At 41.0% G+C, this 17886-nt stretch overlaps 2 protein-coding genes across 3 annotated transcripts in view; one reads left to right on the forward strand and one right to left on the reverse strand.

The window, feature by feature from the left end:
* Window positions 1-4997, forward strand: part of tecpr1b (tectonin beta-propeller repeat containing 1b) — a 41342-nt gene extending 36345 nt beyond the window's left edge. The window contains exons 22-25 of the mRNA XM_079623051.1: window positions 483-575; window positions 2312-2418; window positions 3250-3369; window positions 4411-4997. Coding sequence (XP_079479177.1) covers window positions 483-575; window positions 2312-2418; window positions 3250-3369; window positions 4411-4530 — 440 coding nt within the window. The 3' untranslated portion in view covers window positions 4531-4997. The remainder of the gene's footprint in view (window positions 1-482; window positions 576-2311; window positions 2419-3249; window positions 3370-4410) is intronic.
* A 199-nt stretch (window positions 4998-5196) lies between these two features.
* Window positions 5197-17886, reverse strand: part of lmtk2 (lemur tyrosine kinase 2) — a 47128-nt gene continuing 34438 nt past the window's right edge. For both annotated transcript variants that reach the window (XM_079622862.1, XM_079622861.1), the window contains exons 7-14: window positions 16830-16960; window positions 13532-13616; window positions 13322-13443; window positions 12659-12808; window positions 9712-12583; window positions 9475-9607; window positions 7616-7870; window positions 5197-7533 (exon numbers count right to left, since the gene is read on the reverse strand). In XM_079622862.1, the coding sequence (XP_079478988.1) occupies window positions 7505-7533; window positions 7616-7870; window positions 9475-9607; window positions 9712-12583; window positions 12659-12808; window positions 13322-13443; window positions 13532-13616; window positions 16830-16960 (3777 nt within the window). In that variant the 3' untranslated portion in view covers window positions 5197-7504. The remainder of the gene's footprint in view (window positions 7534-7615; window positions 7871-9474; window positions 9608-9711; window positions 12584-12658; window positions 12809-13321; window positions 13444-13531; window positions 13617-16829; window positions 16961-17886) is intronic.

Below are 17886 nucleotides of genomic sequence, written 5' to 3' on the forward strand. Positions count from 1 at the left end.
ACGTCAGCGTCCAAATTCACTCTCTTCATTTCGTTCACTCCTTGCAGATATAGTGAACTCAACTGCCTATACACTGGCCAATCGTGGCTTAGCAACCGTAACTAGGCGCGGGAGGCGCTGGGACTAGCGTTAAGCCTAGTTATAGGCTTTAGCTTCAATTTTGATGAAATTATTCTCTAATCGGTTGAATATGTCGTGGCTATATCCCTCGAATGCATACTGCAGTCCCTTCTGTCTCGCTCTCTCAGATATTTCACCTGTTTGCCAAAAATGACTAATTGTCTCCTTGGGAATGTCTGACACCGTTGCAAACACACTGTAATAGACGTGCCAGGCGCGAAAGCTTGCCAGGCGTAGCAACAGTAACTAAGGAGGGCGGGGCTTAGCAAAGGGTCAATTGAACTATTGTCATTTACACTTAAAATGATGAAAGGCACGCCCATTTCGTTAAATGACTCATGATTTATGTGTTGATTTGTCAGGCGAGTGCTGGTACCACATCCCATCCCCGCCGAGGCAGATTCTCAAACAGGTGTCTGTGGGCAGGACCTCCGTTTATGCTGTGGATGAAAACAGTGAGACAGTCGCTTCAACTCACTTCTTTTGCTATTTGGTTGAATCAAGCTGTGTGCGCTTTGAATAACTCTATCTTCTTTATGACTGTGTCAATTCAAAGCATGCTCATTTTTCTATTTATGAATGGTGTGGAAGACCTGGATCATCAGCTACATTTGTCCAGATGTGAAGCATGCTAACAGAGCACAGCTCCTTTTCCAATGCGATACGTGAATATCAGCCCTACACATCAGTCTTAAAGGATTAGTTCACTTTCAAAAATAAATGTTGCTGATAATTTACTCACCCCCATGTCATCCAAGATGTCCATGTCTTTCTTTCTTCAGTTGAAAAGAAATTAAGGTTTTTGAGGAAAACATTCCAGGATTTTTCTCCATATAGTGGACTTCAATGGCAACCAACGGTTTGAAGGTCCAAATGTCCGTCTCAATCATAGGCCTCAAAGTCCCGACACGATCCCAGTCGAGAAATAAGGGTCTTATCTAGCCAAACGATCGGTCATTCTCATTTTTTATTTTTACCACAAATGGCCGTCTTGTGGTGCGCCATGCATTACGTCATCACGTTGGAAAGGTCACGCAAGACAGTCGAAAGTACCGATCCAGTGTTTGCAAGTATGATGTTTGTATGTTGAATGACACATTTTTATGTATTTGTGTATTGTATTTGTATTGTATTTATGTATTGTATTTGTATGTATTTATGTATTTGTATGTACATATTTGTACAAATATGTATTTGTGTCAGTTTATTGTCTTTTAGTCTTTGCCCGTTCCCTTTGTAAACACGTCTTGCGTGACTTTTCAGGGCTGTAAACGATTAATCGCATCCAAAATAAAAGTTTGTTTACATAATATATATGTGTGTGTATTGTGTATAATTATTTTGTATATATAAATACATACACATGCATGTATATATTTGAGAAATATTTGCATTTATATACTGCATATATATTTTTATATGATTTATATTATATATAAAATAAATAGAACTATTTTATAAATAAATAACACATTTTCTTAAATATATACATGCATGTGTGTGTATTTATATAAACAAAATAATTATACACAATACACACACATTATGTAAACAAACTTTTATTTTGGATGCAGCCCTACTTTCCAACGTGATGACGTAATACGCGGCGCATCTCCGAGATGGTACAAGATGGGCATTTGTGGTTAAAAAGTATATAATTTTTATTTATTTTTTAGAGAATGACTGATCGTTTGGCTAGATAAGACCCTTATTTCTTGACTGGGATCGTGTGGAGCCTTTGAGACCTATGATTGAGACGGACATTTGGACATTCAAACCCTTGGTTGCCATTGAAGTCCATTATATGGAGAAAAATCCTGGAATATTTTCCTCAAAAAACCTTTCGACTGAAGAAAGACATGGACATCTCGGATGACATGGGGGTGAGTAAATTATCAGCAAAAAAAAAATTCCTTGATTTGATTTGTCTGCCCAAGGACATTTTTACACAAATTAGGATTAAAAGTAACCTTTATTTTCCAAGGAACTGGAAGACACTCGCTGAATTAAAAATGCAACATTATGACATCAAAGCCGCACTGTTATGTGAAATGTCTATCGTTGCATACTTTCAAATACTAAACAGAAAAGGAGTAGACATGTGCAATGCGCAGTATGCTGTTGGAAACACTGCACCGCATATAAAGCGGTTATCTCTCCAGTCGAGTCTGAGCTCAGTCTGTTTGTGCAGGTAATCTGTGGTACAGACAGGGTTTGACACCCAGCTATCCTCAGGGTTCAGCATGGGAACTCATCTCCAGTAACGTGTGCAAGGTGTCTGTGGGACCACTGGACCAGGTTTGTAACCTTTTACTTATTTTGATGTGTTGACTAACATACTAAAGCACACACAATGCTTCACTGACATTTACAGAATTTCCGGCAATCTATGTTTTCACTGTTATACGGTAGGAGGGGTGCTATTATATTATATGAGAGTGCAGAATCTCCGGATCAAAACACAGGCAAAAAAGCAGAAATAAGCAACAACAAAAAAACATTGCTTAGTTATGCACATTGTAGTCAATGAAAAAAACACTTGTTTCTCAGCTTTTTGTTCAACATGTTGCTTTTTTAATGAAACGGCCACATTCAAGTGTTGATTAAAAAAAAAAGAAACTGTTTTTTGTGGTTGTAGTTTAAAAGTAGAGGCTCTGTTCTGTTGTTTGATATATTGCATGTTGATATTCATACAACAAAATATTCTGGGGGCCATTAAAATATCAAAAATGCTGTTGGTGGCTGGCAGGGAAAGAGTTAGTTGTCTTCGGCCTGGTTTAAATCCTACCCCTCAGATCACTACCGCTTCATGCGTGTAAATGAAAAGTTATCTGACCTAACAAAAGTATGGTGTTCCACAAGGCTCTGTCTTAGGCCCTTTTTTTGTTCTCCTTGTATATGCTTCACATCTCTGTATGTGTGAGTTATTGTTGCTTTTTTCCACGGTTACTTTATGCGACCTAACCTTTCCTCCATCTTCACCTTGGAACGCTCCTCCTGAGGTTTACCAACTCCCATCATGCTCAGACCCACCCCTAACAAACCTAAATATAAAATAACAACTTGACACAAAAAAAAGTTTTGATGGTTGTGAAACTGGAAAGTGGTTGTGATGTTTTATCTGTCCAGGTTTGGATAATTGCTGATAAAGTGGCAGGTTATCCATTAGAGAGCTCGGGAACTGTGTGCCACAGACTGGGAGTGAAGCCCATGCAGCCGAAAGGCCTGAGCTGGGACTTTGGTATCGGGGTAAGTCTTTCCATAACTGTTCACATTAAAGGGGTGGTTGATTATGATTTCACTTTTCTAACTTTAGTTAGTGTGTAATGTTGCTGTTTGAGCATAAACAACATCTGCAAAGTTACAACGCTCAAAGTTCAAAGCAAAGGAAGATATTTGCTTTTAAAGAAATCGTGTTTTAAGGACTGCAACAAACGGCTGGTAGGAATTACACGACATTCCTCCTGGGTTAGTGACATCACAAACCCTAAAATTTACATAAACCCGCCCCCGGGAACACGCAGTCCATGTTGAGAAGAGGAAGAGTTGTTGTAGTCGAGTACATTTGTGAGTCTGCTCAAACTGTCACATCCGTCTTTTCAAATGCAATACAGTACGTTACACAACTGCAATAGCACGTCACTCTGTAGGCATCTTACAACAGTTCCCACACGAGCGATTTATAGATTATCATGACAGAATATGCTAATTGAAGATAGTTAACTTCACATCAGCAACATAAATTCATCAAATAACCATTCAGAAACATCCTGTTGAATTCTACATGTTGTCACTTCTTATAGAGTCTCTCCATCATTGTCCGACTCCAGTTTAAACATAAAAGACAGAACAGTTTCTGACATTTTAGTGTGTGTCTGCGTGAGGTAATCAGAGCTGCTCACACACACACACACACACACACACACACACACACAAGCTCTTGAAGCTCCGCCCTCTGTGCCAGGAGCAGCAGCTCGTTTGCATTTAAAGGGACACACACGAAACAACGCGTTTTTACTGACCCTCAAAAAGGGTCAGTTTTAACATGCTGTAAAAGATTATCTGTGGGGTATTTTGAGCTGAAACTTCACATACACACTCTGGGGACAACATACACTTATTTTACATATTGTAAAAAGGGCCATTATACCACCCCTTTAAATCTAATGCCTTCCTCCGAAAGCCTCCAATTTTAAAATGGTGTATAATTTCTGCAAAAGTTACACAAGGCCTAAATAATGCAGACCTGGTGTCAACAGATGTTCACACTGAGAGTGATTTCTTCGACAGGGCGGCTGGGACCACCTGTCCGTGAGAGGCAACTCTTTAGAGGCTCAGCGTGTGGCACTGCGCAGTCCAATGCCCAGCCGGACTCAGAGTCAGGTGAACGGGAATGCTGTGAGCTGCTAGTCATTCTGCTACTCACCATCATCATCATCACCTTCATCATGCTCGACTGCACGTCCCAGCTTGCTGTTCTCGACACCCTTCCTGTCTCTGCCCAGTGCCCTTCCAACCAAATGTGACTTTTTTTTCTTTTTCTTCTTCTTCTTTTTCTTCCACTTGCCTGAATAACAAACTTTCACTTCTGTGAAAACAAGCTTCTGGGTGTGACTGAACTTCTTTTGATTTCTGTACATGTATGATTTTAATTGACTGGTGTCAATTTGTTTTGCGCATGTCACATTTTCTCGTTGCCGTATTCGTTTCTGTAATCTGTAGAAGCCCATTTTATGTTATTGGTTTGATTATATTATTTGAAAATAATATAAATAGTCCACTTAAGTAGACAATGCTGTATATGTGGACAACTTCCCTACTGTGGTCTTTCTTTGGACATGCTTTTTTTTTCCAATAAAGATCTGTTAAAAAGCACCAGCTTGATTTTCTTTGTGAATTCAAGTAAAGAAATGTCTGCACTACTGGCATCACCAAACAAAAGATCAAAAATAATAATAATAATAAACAGATTTTCTAAATCCTACCCCATCTGATCTTGGTCTGACGCACTTTCCCCAAACTCACACCATTGCTTGAACCTGTGAAACATGCATGACAAAGAGATAATACAAGACAGAAGTTCATTTTCATTTAATTCCATAATAAACAGAGCAATTCATTATAAACCATTCCTTCAATGACACTAGGCATGATCATCGTCATCAATATGAAGTAAAAATATCACAATTTTTTAAAATGTACAAGTTACAAGGACATGATGACCTGCATTTCCCCATTTATTTCATCGTTAATTTGCCTTTCTCGATCACTTCTCACCTCTGAAGTCACATTTTAGCATTAAATTACAAAAATCAGTCCTCATACCTATTCCTAACATCATACCCAATTTACAGACAAAATTAAACATTTATATACAGGAGAACAATTCAACATTAAGTTTCACTTTTAAAGATGTGCAAGATTAAGCAAAGTATACTGTAGAATAAAACCAAAGAATTTCCTTTCATAAAATTTCAATTTGAACCGAAAATCGAGTGCTGGTAATACAGATATTCAACGGGTCGAAAACAGAGATTACTGTACTGAATTACAAGGGGAAGTAGAAGCTATGAACCCGATTATTCCAGCGATAACCTTTACAAATAATCAGGCTCCCAATTTATGTCATACCAAAAAAAAATCAACGTTCTTCCAGATTGAACCGAGGAAATATTCGGTGATGTCGAACGTGCTTTCCTCTGATTGTGTGGTTTTCACCTTGATTTGATTTCAAGGTAATATACATTACAAGGCTATATACATAAGTCGATCGGGTTCATCGTCAACCCAAAGGAAAAGCATTCAGAGCAGCAAGATTGGCAAATATAAAGGATTCATCTGACCCGTGACTTTCAGGTCCGATGAATAATACATGCACAAAAGAGGACAAAACTAAATCATTTCCAATCCCTTGAGTGTTCACAAGCTGCTCTTTAAAGTTAACACAGGGCATCAGAAATGGAAGGAGGTTCTTTTGTTTTTTCCATTGAACAGTATTCCTACTCAATGCTACAAGCAGCCATCGCCTGGAAGTCCTGCTAGTTGCTAGCTAAGTCTCTCTGCGCCGCCAGTGCTTTCAGAATTACTCGCCGACTCGTAGATCAATCCGCCGCCCAACGAGGACAACTTGTTGGTGAATCTCACCAAAAAAAAAATGTCTGGGTCACATTTCAATCCAAAATCTAGAGAGAAATTATAGAATTTGCCATTTCAAATCAGTAAAACAAGACTACCATTATGATACAAACACTTTACAATTGAAATATAATATCAGTACTTATTTTCACATCACAGTAATGAGAGTTGGGGGAGGGGGGGGGGGGGGGGGGGTGCTCAATTCATGAAAATAATGCCACAATGAAAAAGTCTTACTGATCCCAAAAATAGGCTTCATTTTCTGGCGAAATATACGTTTCTTTCTTTTGATTTTGAGGTGAAATATGACCTTGATATGTTCTAGATGGGAGAGAATCCCCTTGGTACTGAATAATAAAACTTGCACAACATTCAGAAAGGATGAAGACACAGGAGGAGAGGGGGCTGTGAGGCACTGGGACGGCCCATTCGATGTACAATCCCACAAAGCTTCAACAAAAAAGCCCTGATATGCAGCACTCCTTAAGAATCCCTCATGAATAGACCACGATGACGAAGACTGCTCACACTACTTTAAGACTTATTAGCATCTCATGTCCGAAACCGCTCAGCTGCTCGTATCCTGACTTTTACATCTTTTAATACAAAACTTGTCACTGAAACTATGCCAAGTTGTCGCTTGGGTGAAAGTGGTGCGATGTCGTGAATGAACGGTCCGAACACTGTACAAAAATATCTATGGAGAGCCATACTATTGGACATCTAATCCGATACACAATCATATAAATAAGCATGTCACACTAGATTTCACATTTAAAAAAAAAAAAATTAAAATCCAGTGTTTTAAAATAAAAGGCAAGTATTGTACGGTTTCAATTGCACGACTGAGTTTGAGTCGATTGGCTCATTAGTGTTTAAGAGGGAGTCCTCTGGTTAAACGGTAAATTTCAGCTTCATTCTTCTGAAGTAAAATGTGGACACTAAGTAGTAATGCATATGAGCAAAAGGGGAAAAAAACAGTGAGGCAGGACACTTGGGAAGCGCGTGAAAGTTTCTAAAGCGTATGTGAAGCAAAGTTTCTTCCAAATTGCACTGATGAATAACATTGCAAATCATATCTCATTTGCAGAATACACAGGAAGTCATTACAGGATGCCACCTGCTCGGTTTCTGCAATCCCCTTCATAACCTCAAATAAATACCAATGCTGCCTGAGAAGCAATCAAAGCCTTCAAAGCAAATGTATCCGTCGCATTTCTCCAACATTTACACGGGTCCAAAAGATTGGTTAATCTTTCTCTCCGTCTTCACCACTTCCTGAGAAAGAAAACGAGAAACAGGATTCAGAAGTTAAGACTCTTGAGGACCCACTCTGCGTGGATGTCTGTGTTCAACTTACCCCCTTGTTCAATGTCGGAGTCTGTGAGGTGTGTGAGGGAGAAGCTAGCGATGCTGGCCGGGGAGATGGAGAAGCGCGTGTAGTTGGAGGGACTGTTCCAGCTCTGCTCCATAGTGCGGTTCGCAGGGGGTGGCGACACATACTTAGAAGCTGCCGAGGTCCCGCTGGACCTACTGGCAGAATGATCACTGGCTGCTTTTGAAAGAAAATTGGGCTCTGGAGATGGGAAGTCGTCATCCCACTCAAATGCGCCACCTGTGAATCAAATCCAAAGGTTTAAAATCTTGGTATTCAATCATGGCTCTTTGATGACATGTCAATTAAAAGAATTTAATTCATAGAGACACCAAATTTTGGGGGGAAATTTGGTTTCTGATTGGCCTTAGGTTAAGTACCACTGGTTTAAAGGGTTCACAGTGCTTGCCAACCCCGGTCATGGAGTATCCGCCACACAACATACTTTGAATGCCGCCTTAATCAAACACACCTGACTGAAGTCATTGGCTCATTAATCGAGACTCCCACCCAGCATCCCAATGTGCATACTATCCATCATAAATAGTTTGTGAAATAAGAACAAGTGTGTCCCAAACAATAGTGCAAAAAACTATATCAGAGTTCTCTGCATGAAAGACCCATGACTAGAAGACCAATGTGCTGCTTAATTCGCTCTGATGTGGTAGAAAGAATTGTTTTAGTAGTGTAAATGAATGTGGAGTGTGTATATGAGGATGTAAACTGTGACAGGCTGCTTTATGGTGACAGAAAGGACAATTTTAAGACATGGTAGTACCGTAAAACTTCAAATAATAGCCCGGGATTTTATTTTCCCAAATCGCCGAACTGCACCGGCTTGTATTGGAGACAGGCGTCTATATGAGACAGGCCTTTAATTTAGTGTTGCGACTCACCCTGTGCTGCAATAAACATTTAGTTTTACATTAATTTACAGAAATCAGCTGGTTGAATGAAAATTGCTGATGCTATCGGATTTTCAGATGATATTCAGACTGCAGTGCAGACTAAGCAACGATTGTATTTAATTGTATAGTACAATCATAACATAGACATGATCTTAATTCCATAATGTCCTTAAACATAACACTATTGCTGGCCATAAACTGACAACAATATTGCTGGCCATAAACTGACAAAGTGCACGTCCGGTGTGCGATACCTCGAGTTGTCATAGACATGGATCGGGTTCATATCTGTAGCAGCGCGGCGCGTCTATGACGACTCGAGGTATCGCACACCGGATGAGAAGCGCCACGTCCGGTGTGCGATAACGCGAGTTGTCATAGACGCGGCGCTTCTCGTGCGGTGTGCGATACCTCGAGTCGTCATAGACGCGCCGCGCCGCTAACTCTCTCTGCCTGCCTTGCTTGCGCTAACAGCTCCCGCCCAAATGCGCAGGGCTCTCTTGCTTGCCCAATCTACACCATAGAACTGGCTTAAACAGACGATCTGACGGGTTTTAGAAGATTAAATACAACCCGAAACTAAAAAACAGACCAGGCCTCTATTTGAGACCGGCCTTTATTTATCCAAACCTGTAGCCACATTAGGCGTGTAAAAGAGACAGGCGTTTATTTGGGACTCGGCTATTATTTGAAGTTTTACGGTATGTCCCAAAAACTTGCCTCCTGCAACACACTCAAAAAATGATCTACTTTTTCCTCTTTACATTACATTTAGGGCATAGTATAAGCGGAGGAATCGGGGGACAACACGAGACTTGAAATGGGTGTGTCAGATAATGATAACATCCAAAAAGTGCACAGTTTGGGGGGGGAGTCCAGGACCACGGTTGGAAAACACTGATGACCGTAAAGAAGAAAATTAACATTACTCATTACCTTCTTCATCAGTGGAGCTCTCAGAGTTGGTAAATCTATTAAAGTAGCTGGAGGAGGACACTGGACTGTTGAAATCAGACAATTGACTACCGGGGTCAAGAGTATGCTCACCAAGCTCCTTTGTTGGGGTTTCCTATTTGGTTGAAAAACGGGGAATCAGGCATAGAAAAAGCATCTCTTAAAAAAAATAATCGAGTTGTATTTAAAAAGTTTAAGAATGCAAGGGAAACTTCTAACCTGGTCAAAAAGGTAGACAGTGACGTCATCAAAGAACGACACGCCACGTCTATTATTTCCATCGATCCCCTCTTCTGGTGTCGCTTTAGCGATCTGAAGGGATTTGGGTTTCAGTAGGCTTTTGAGACTGAGGGAACTGCTGTTGTCCGAGATGATAACCGGTACCGGGTGCACAACTTCATCCTCACTGCACTCAGAGCTAGAGCTGTGTAATCGGTAGGCACGCATATCATCATCTGACTCATCACTGTTCTCATCTTCTTCATCAGCATCCATTCCATCCTCGGTGCCATATTCCATTGAGGATCCATCAAGCTTTCCTAAGTACCTCCCCTCCATATCTGGCTCTTTTTTCTTTGTTCCCTCCCCAGCATATGTCCTTGTTAGCTTTGCATGGACCTTGACGTCTGTTGAGGGCTGCGTTGAGGTAGGTGATGTTGCTGCATGTTCTGGGGCTGCATGGGGTTCAGTTTGGTCTGAGTCGTCAACAGTCAATGGTTTATCCTTGCTCCGATCTTCCTCAGTGGTGAGGACCAACTCAGGCAAAGGAGTCTGTACATCACCATCAGCTGATTCTAAAGTAGGACCTGCAGATTGAATGGATTCCTCGGACACCGAATGCTCCTCAACAGCTTCAGCTCCTTGACTTTCGCCAGCTTCTCGATGACCCTGGAGCCAAAATGAAGCATCTCCTGGGCCGCTTCCACTGATATCATCACTCTTTTTATCTAGCTCCTCATTGTCTGAGAAGTAAGCAGAGTCTCTGTAGTTTCCTCCGAAGGGAACTTCACCAAGTTCTTGTTGGTGATCAACTCTACCAGCATTTACCTGAACATCAGGTACACTGTCCACCTCAGACACAACGATTTCCGGTGGAACCAGTGCCGTAGGCTCCACGGCACTGCCCGTCTCAATCTCTTCGGGGGAATCCCTCAAGCCTGTTTGAGAGTTCCACTCGGGTGACTCCAAGTTCTCGGTTTCATACCCACTGTCTGCAGCTTTGTATGGAGGTTGAAGCTTATTATTTACAGGATTTTCCAATGACTGTCCATGCACCACATCCCTATGCATGTCCAAAGAATCTAATGAGTCTGGCGTTTCAGCCGAATTCTCAATGGTTGGAAGAGTGGATAAGGTGCTATCATCAAGAAGGCTGTCCTGACTTATTTGGTCAAGACAGGAGTCTGAAACCAACAGTGAGGACATGTCCTGAGTTACTTGGTTGTCCAATAAAGTTTCTTGATCGATGGCTTCTAAGAGTGCAATATCCTTGGCGGTCTTCTTGTCTAGCTCCATTATATCACTCATTGAGTCACTACTTGTTAGACCTTCAGTGAGGCCACCTTCTGTACACTCACCAACAGGTGAAGGAGTAAAGCGAAGCATAGCTGTGTCTATGATTCCTTTATACTGCCCATTCTCCTTTGAGGCTCCAAAGCATTCTTCAAGGCTGGGGGGTTTGGCATCTATGCACATATGTAGTGTATCTGTAGTGGCACTTTCAAGGGACTGATGACTATCAGATGGACTGTCAACAATGACCTCAACACTCTCAGAGGTAGACTCGGAAGAGGAGTAATTCCCAGATTTTGGGGAATGCAAAGAGCCATTTGAGTCTGGCAGGTGGTTGCTACAGGTTTCTCCTGTTACTAATATATCAAAAGGCACCATTGTTTCATTTCCTTTCAAAGGCGACAGAAAATCTTCTAAAATCGGGCTGACTAAGTCCAAGAATTCATCCTTAAGCTGCGTAGTATTCACAGCTGATTTCAAAGACTCACCTGTAAGGTTTACACTATCTGAGACATCCGTCTCAACAATGGAGCTCATGGTCTCCTCTATATTTTTTGAGTCTGGCTGTGAGAGCGCAGACTTGTCCTTCATTAGGCTGTTATCTTTAAGAAACAAGAAGTTTTCAGCCAGTTTCTCAGTGTTAAGAAGCATCATTACATCTGAACTGTCCTTATCGGAGATCTCCAGATGAATGGCTTCTGGTCCAGCCCCTAAAAAAGACTTTGGAAAACTATTACTTGACTTGTTACTATTAGTTTCAGCATCAGAATCCCTATTCGGTACATTCATCTCTGGGAGCTCCATGAGACCTCCCCTGAATGAATGAGAATCTTCCAGTTTTGCATCACCCTCACTGAAAATGTTAGTATGGTAAGGGCTATCATGTTCACTTGAGGACCATATATGGCTGTCCTGAAGGAAAGAGTCTTTTGAGTCAATGCTCTGATGAAAGAAATCAGCATCTGTACTGGATTCATCCAATCGGACATCCTGTAGGACTACAAACTGATCCTGGTCTGAAGCATTGGTACCTTCAGCACCCTGACTTTCCCCCATCCCAATTTCACTCTCATCTAGCTCCTCCAACTTAATAAAATAGTCATTTCCAGAGGATGCTTTATGTGCATCAAAAACTGGCAAGGTTTCCGGGACTCTGCCATCTTCTCCTAGCGCTACAGTGTCAGGGAAATGAGCCTGAATATCCTGCCGTGGCACTGGAAAGAACATACTGTGGTAATTCAAAGTAGTGTCCAAGGCGGAACGATTGTGGTTATCATAGTGGTCATGCTTGGCTGCCTCCCACACATATTCAAAACTTAGTCCACGACTCGTTTCGGTGACTGTGAGCACCTCGTCTGGTTCTCGGCCGTCATCAAACTGTTCCAGGATGGGGAAGGAGGAATGACTGACGGTGGCTTGACGAGTAATGGGATTGGGTTTGAGAGAGCTCCAGCGCTGCTCGAAGTCATCCTCCACATCTTTCTGACCCTGCATACGGAGGTAAGTGAGCAGGCGGTGGACCTCTTCAGCAGTTGCCCTCTTGTCTGCAGGCAGCCAACAAAACTGTAGAACTTCATACCTGTAGACCAAAGCATAGAGTTAAGACGTTTCTAGAGAGAAACTGATCTTGTTTAAAAATCTGTGAAGGACTAACCATCTTTCTGAGTATGGTAAATCCAGTTGTGGCTTGAGAAGTCTGACTTGTTGATCCTTGAGCACATGGTGAAGCACTTCTCTATCTGACAAGTGAGGATACGGCTGCTTTCCACTTTCAAACAGCTCCCATAATGTCACACCCAGTGCCCTGAAAACACAAAAATCTTGTTCTGTTATGAACATATAATGTAGAATTATAGGTAATATTATTGAATTGTAATATTACATCTATACCATACTAACAATAAACCTGTTTATTTCAATCCAGGTCATTTATTAATGTAACAAATGTCAATAGAACAAAAGACAATAGAAACCTAATATCCATAAACATAAAAAGGGGTATGTCTGTAATAAGACCTCCTACTATGCTCATGAAATAACTGTCTGACATCCAAGCCATCATTTGGTCCGTCAGAGTGATTCACAGATGCTATAGGAGTCAAACACCTTTACAATTTACGACCCTGCATTCACACAAGTGTAGTGCTACCTCAGTTATGCTCTGATCTGCCGAATGCTGTGAGAGGCCACAACCTCACTACCGCCGTTTACCGTTTCCCTCTACATATTTTTTTTAATCTCAAAAAGACATGAGACTGCAAAAGTGCATCCTGTTAAACAGGTAAACGTAAGGTACCTATAATTTTGAGTTACCTACCAAACATTGCTGGGTTTAGTCTGTTCTGATGTGATCAAGCCCCCATGCAGCTCACCAATCAGCTCAGGGGAAAGCCAACGCAGTGCCACACATTGGTCATCCTCTGTGGTGATGTAATCCTCCTGCAAGGAGACAGAAAGATAATGTAATAAAAATGTTAAATAAAGAATAAAAACAAATAAAAAATAATGATGTCTTTTCAAGTTTTACCTTGAAGCTTGAAGGGCCAATGCCATAGTCTCCTACTTTGACAGTCAGGTCTGTTGTGAGATAGCAGTTCCTCAACGCCAAATCACTGTGATAGGAAGAAAAAAAATTTACCTGGCATGCTTTTAAAAACATTCACATATAAAATGGTTCTCTTGTAGTGAATGTATTAACTATACTGACTACATAACTAATACTAAAAAAATTATATTAAAGTTGCGATGAAACTTAAGTATCTGACCGATCTTCTCTGCCGGATTGTGATGCATTGTGAAGTAAGCTTATAATTAAGTAATACATTTTAATTAAAATTATACAGTCATATAAAAAAATTAAACATGCATGTGTGAATTGTTTTTATGGAAACAATAAAATGCATTTTGGAAAATATGAATTACAGTGTGAATTTTGATTTCAGGTCGACTTTAAACATTGAATCTCATCCACTAATAACTTAATACAAATGTTACTTTAGTACCAACTACTCTGAAAACTGAAATAAGACTTACTGCAAGCTCATTCAGTAATTTAATTCCTAATAATAATCTATTATTAATATATAAATAAATATTTTGTCTCCGGGTCTGTGATTTTTGCTTATTTCCTAAATTGTAGCATAAAAGTAGAAAAATGTAAGTGCAAACCTTTGATAGAAACATGACTTCTACATTAAAAATGTGCATACAGGTTTTACACACAAAGACATGTACGATTAGTGAATGGGACCCAATGCCATAAGATACAACAAATCTTGCTTCAATATTTACAAGAAAGCCTGTGGTCCAGATTTTTGTCCCCATTTGCCCCCTTCTTATGTCATTTACAACCAGCTTAAAGCAGGACTCCTAACGAAAAGATTAGCAAGGAACCATGTTTTTAAAAGTTGGCAACAAACCCATCACAAAGATGTCATCATCTCTATCCACTTTGAGTCCAATTAGTATAAGTGCATGCTGACAGAGTGGACAGATAGTTAAGTAGCAAGCTAGTCTGTTTGTTTCCTAACACCATGCAAGAAGCAACGAGTTTGTTTTGCAGTGTGGTTTCTGTGAACAGACTAGCAGAAGTGTCCATGTTGTTGTTTTGTGGTAGGGTTAGTGAAAACACTGGCAAGAGCTCCAGCGCTGCAACAAAAAAAACCTTCAACAAAAACAGTGATGCTGGAGCTTTTCCCTACCCACATCCAAAGGGGAACAATATGCCCATTTAGGCAAGTAAGTGGGATAGGAGGACATATGGGGTCTCGTTCAAACTGAGCTTGTGAACACGGCAGTTTAGCTTTGCCCATCTTTTCTGAGTTGTCTCTCTTTTACACCCTCTCTTGCGAAACCGCTGACTCTAGTCGTGCTCACTGAATCAGCCGCATGATAAATGGAGAGATATTTTAGACGTGATACTCTGGCCTTGGCAAAAGGGGCAAATACAGTACTGTTGGCGGGTCACAGGGAAGCAGAGCTGTGCTTTTAGCCATACATGGAAAATTCACATGTGCAGACCAGGGTTATTAATGTTAACTAATACTAAATCCATAAACAGAGGTCAATTGAAATAAAGAATATATATTTTATATCTACCGGTAGTTGCCAGGCAATATATATATTTATTTATTTTTCGTTTAGTTGAAGCATTTCTCATTTTTGTTTAGTTGACTAAAACTACTGAATAAAAATGAATAAATTCTACATTAAAATAAAAATAATAACTAAAAATGGGAATTACACAAAATTATCGAAAATTTTCTGTGATTTATTTTGAGAGAAATCATAAATGAAATGGAAACCACCATGACTGAGAGATTTGCCAGACCTCAGGAAATTAGGGGTTAACATTATTCCAGCAACTATTGGCACTTTTCCACTGCATGGTACGGTTCGGTACGGCTCGCTTTAAATGGTACCACCTCTGTTGAGTTTCCAAGCGTACCGTACCGATACTAAAATGTGACGTGAAAACACTGCAGATCACTGATTGGTCAGAGAGAATCGCCACTACCAGCGTCATTGGATTAGCAACACGAGTCACTAAACCCGCTAGATTTAAATAGTTCAGCAAAAGCCATCGCAGTACTATTTGTTCATACAAGTTTTATTAAACGACTTTCTTGGAAAAAAAAAAGAAATCGTGAAAAAACCCCGGCTAAATCGTGGGGATTTGTCAGTCAGTAGACGAGGTGCAGCCGAAGAGCAGATCCGGATATTGCGACCAGGAATGAAAACGTTTTTCAGCAATTTTAACGAGCAGTCTATAAACCCACCCACTTTAAAGCGGTACTAAACTGCAGTGGAAAAGCAAAAAGCGAGCCGCGTCGTACCACGCAGTGGAAAAGCGCCATAAAGTTCATAATGAGCTTACAGCTTCCTTAGTATAGCACCACATAGTGTTGGCTGGGTGTCTGTGTGCTTGCCTTAATAGTGAGCGGGACATTCTACCAAGAGTCTCTGCACTTTTCTATTTTGACGCCTGGATACTCTTGGGCATAACAATCATAAAAATAGGGGTTAAAAGAGTTCCTTTAATGCTCGGACCCCAAAAATAGTCTGTAAACAGAGTCCAGAAGGCCTTTAGCACATGAGCAGTCTAAAAAAGTTGCATTTGGACATGCAAAGCTGCTGAAATGGCTATATTTCACAAGAGACCACTGCTCTTTTGGACTCCGTGCCATTCCAGACAACTGAAGGAGCTCATGTAGATGCCCCACAGTGGGCGTGTCAGTAAATCACCTCTGAAACCAAAAATCCAAGAGCCCAAGTATTTTCATGACGGCCACAACAACAGCGAGGAATCTCCATGCCTCCTTTGGCGTTGTATCCCAGACGAACCCCGCCCACGCCCCGCGCCCACATACGAGGGGATCCTCTTACGCTCAAACCGCAGAATCATCATATCCCAGCGGCGGAGGACAGCCAACAACCCCATAATCCAGAGGAGCTGTGCAATCGGACACCTTTCAGCATATTCGGAGCACGCAGGAGGGTACGGACGCGCTCAGCACGGCAAGACACCCTAGATAACTCAACCTTCCTCTAGAAGACTGGAACGGGAAGAATGAAAGTGCAACGTTGCCTTTTACAGCACCGTGGCCTTTTTTGGGAGAAAAAAAAAACCGAGGACATCCAGCACTGAGGAGGAAAGGCTGGACAAAAACACACACACATGCATTCGGATAGATGCAATGAGTCGCATTAAACCTACTTGTAACATGTTCGCATAAAGGTTAAGCAATGTCAGATCCCTGAGAAGTGGAATGGACATGCATCTTTGAAATGTAAAGTGAGCTGAAGGTGATATTTGCAGGGCTAACCTGTGCAGGAAGTTGTGTTTGTGCATGTGGGTGACTCCCGCAGCGATCTCGCAGGCCATTTTCTGCAGCTGTAGCAGTTCTCCATTCCTGTAGAGCCATTCATGCTGAGAGACGTAGCTCTTCAGGTCCCCCTACACACCAAAACACAAACACAAGGGGCAAGAGTTACGGGACATTCACGACCCAGCCACACAGAATCACGTTTTAAAGACCACAAAACCAAACAATTTGCTTAAACATGATTACAAGCATCCTGGGAAGCAGATATAACAGCATTTAGACTGAAATTATCAAGTTTTGTTGAGGGTAAACCAGCCTGAACATGTAACTAGTGGAGGTAGCCACCGAGGGGCAGTATCCTCTCTCTGTACAGATGCTGTCCTGACGAATGGATAACTCGACCAAATAAGGGAAAGGCTGTTTAATAGTGACTACTATATGCTGTGCCACAGTCATTTAAAAATAAAAAAGCAGCCGTAAGACAGTGCGGGCAGATCAGGGCTGGTTTCTGGGCCCAAAGACTACAGGCTACAGTTTAGCTCTTGGAGAGACTGCATTGAATCACATCATTCATCATTTTTCAGAAACGTGACTGGCACGGAGACCTGGAAGGCAAAACATCCATAGAGCTGCAGCACAATATTTCCATCCGTTTCAAGCCATGAATATTTAGATCACTTCTCAAAAGAAGAAAACAAAAACAAATTATGTGAGCAAAACGCAAGTTTCGGCCAATTGTGAGCCATATACATGAACCTGCTGCAGTATTTCAATCCCTAAAAACAGCGGGACATTATAAAACAAGTGTGTAAAACACTTAAAGAGACTTAAAGTACTAAAACAGTGATATTTAAAGATCAAATTCCATGTAAACCTTTTTGATGACGCATACAGGCAAGAAGATGAGCCCAGAATATGAATGCAATGCTCATGTTTTTTTTCATAATGGTTTTCACTGGAAAAAGGCGTGACGAGAAACTGTGTGTTGTGTTTATATTCTGGGTTTATCTGCTTGATCGTACATGGTATGCATCATTAATAAGGTGTGTACAGAATT

Source organism: Phoxinus phoxinus, assembly GCF_949152265.1.
Source record: "Phoxinus phoxinus genome assembly, chromosome: 1".
Lineage (NCBI taxonomy): Eukaryota > Metazoa > Chordata > Actinopteri > Cypriniformes > Leuciscidae > Phoxinus > Phoxinus phoxinus.